The sequence below is a fragment of the Phragmites australis genome, chromosome 3, assembly GCF_958298935.1.
Source record: "Phragmites australis chromosome 3, lpPhrAust1.1, whole genome shotgun sequence".
Taxonomy (NCBI): domain Eukaryota; kingdom Viridiplantae; phylum Streptophyta; class Magnoliopsida; order Poales; family Poaceae; genus Phragmites; species Phragmites australis.
Window position 1 is genome coordinate 5010861 of NC_084923.1, and position 2292 is coordinate 5013152.

Sequence of the window (2292 nt, forward strand, 5' to 3'; positions counted from 1 at the left end):
TAGAGGGAAAAATCCAAAAGAGCATGGCATTTGCTGAATAAGTAGCTACTAAAATTAGAACTAATCACACAGCATCATCGAGAAAGAAAAAGGAAAAGAACTACAAGAAAAACCCCCAAAGATTAGTAGATCGGAAATAGCAAACACTTGTTGCCCCAATTCCCATTTCCCTCCCAAACCAATTGCATTTTACAGTTACTACGCCATTTTACAGTTACAGTTACCCGCTCCCGAATCCAGCAAAATCACACGACTCTGGTACTCCGCCCGTGCGCGTACCCGTGTCCGTGTCCGTGTCCGTGTCCGTGGCCAACGGCACGGTTCAGCACTACCCTCGTCGTCTCGTACACCGGCAGCTCGTCCCTGTACGCGCCGGCTCCCCCGGCACCCGGAGCAACGGCCGCCAAGTTTTCGAGCTCGAAGAGGTCGGAGCTCGCGTCGCTGCTCTCATCGTCCTCGTCGCTGTCCATCTCCATCCGGTGGAGCAGCATCTGCTCCAACTCCACCACCCCCACCTGTACCCTCCGGCGCTCCATGTCTGCTGGCACCGCGGCCGGCGCCTCGCTGTCGCTATCCAAGAACCGCACGGTCCGCTTCGGCTGCCCCCGCGTCGACGGCGTCTTGCTCAGGCAGGAGCGCGAGTACGAGGACGCCGTCGAGCAGGCCGACTCCCCCGCCGCCCGCGACGCCGAGGGCGCGCGCTTGCCGTTGAAGATGGAGTTGAGGAAGCCGGCGAGCCGAGCGCCAGGGGAGGCCGGCTTGCGGAGGTCCCTGAGCTTTGCGCGGATGTTGGCGCCCGGCTTCTTGGTAGCCTTCTTCTCCGGCGCCGGCGCCCCGCCGGAGAAGCCGCTCGTTCGGATGGGGCGCAGGCGGCGGTGCTGTGAGGACTCCGCCTCGGACGAGGAGAACCCGCCGTAACTGGAGCACTCGGAGGAGCTCGACGTGGTGGCGTGCGGCCCTGGCGCCGTCGCCGGCGCCCTTGCACGGTAACTCCCCGCCAGCGACGCCCTGTAGTAGTAACTATAGTGCAGCGCTTCGTCCCGCTTCTTGGTCTCCTGGGCAGTGGCAGCCGTCACTGCCTTCGCCCCGCCGTCCGGCTCGTCCATGGACTTGTATATGGCGTCGAGCAGCGTGGACGAGAAGGACGGCTGGTCAGCGTACCGCCTCGTCCTTCCCGTCGCCGGCGCTACACCCTTGGCCCCCCACCTCTCCATACCAGCAAGACGGACAGCTACTCCGTCTGTAACAACACGCACAAGCTCGCGCTCTGAACTTCTAATACACACACAGCTGCTGCAAGCAGAGCTCAAGGACAGGTGCTCGCTCGATGTCAGCCTCTCTCTACTAGAGGTGGTGCATGGAACCGAAGAGCTTGGTAGCGGCGGGACTAGCGCGCGCGTTGTGACTTGTGAGACGAAGGGTGGTGGGTGTGGAACTGTGGAAGGCAGAGGAGAGGTGAGGGGAGGGGAGTGAAACTGTGAAAGGCGGGGAGGGAAGAAGGGTGAGGGGGGAAGGGATCGGCGGGAAGATATAGCGGCGGACGGAGGGATGGAGGTGCTGACGTGGCCACGGGGAGAGGGGAGGTGGGAACGGGGTGGCTGGCGCCCGGCGAATTCGGTTTGGGCGTGCGGCCGTGCGGGTGAGTGATGGCGATCTCCTTGCGGGTGCGCCCACATGACGGCTCATCGCCACCACCCAGTAGTTTTACCGATGCGGCCATGCCTAATGTACTGTGCTCTGCACTCCTTGCCCTTACTCCTTGCAGCAGCAGCTGCTACTCACTCACGCGTTAGCATTTCATCACAAGGTTACTGCCGCTAGTAAATTCCATTTCGTTACGACAGTACGTCCCAGGTTGGCCTGTGTCGTCCGATCCACGGGATATCCACCCCGAAGTCGATGAGTTACTTCTTACTAATCCCGGTCATTGAGGGCGTGCTTGGTTGCTGCCCTGGAGCCAACTTGCCTGTTGGGATGCTTGCCGGAGACACGCTAGGTGCTTGTTTGGTTAGCACCCCTAACGAGCTGCGTGACTCAGGCCACCGAAAAGGGACGCTTGACTCCGGTGCTAGCAACTGCCTGTATTTGCTCACTTGAGTTCCTTGCTAATGGCAATCAATGCCCAAACTGCAATGCGGTCCATACGCACCAGACCAATTAGTCTTCAGGCTTCAGCAAGTAGCTCCCGCGCTCTAAATTTTTCTGGCCGAAAGTATCGAGTATGCCATCTTTTTGTTTGTTTGTTTTAACTTCTCGCCAGGATACATTTTAAAGAACTTACCGCTGGGATAT

General features: G+C 59.5%; 1 protein-coding gene across 1 annotated transcript; it reads right to left on the reverse strand.

Annotated features, from left to right (window-relative positions):
- On the reverse strand, window positions 1–1665 carry LOC133911714 (protein BIG GRAIN 1-like). The gene has a single exon (XM_062354084.1). The coding sequence runs from the start codon at window positions 1212–1214 to the stop codon at window positions 246–248; it is 969 nt and encodes a 322-aa protein (XP_062210068.1). The 5' UTR covers window positions 1215–1665; the 3' UTR covers window positions 1–245.
- Window positions 1666–2292: the final 627 nt, after the last annotated feature.

Bases quoted from the DNA above. Each gene is read 5' to 3' on its own strand.
- LOC133911714 (XM_062354084.1), bottom strand. From the start codon at position 1,214: ATGGAGAGGTGGGGGGCCAAGGGTGTAGCGCCGGCGACGGGAAGGACG.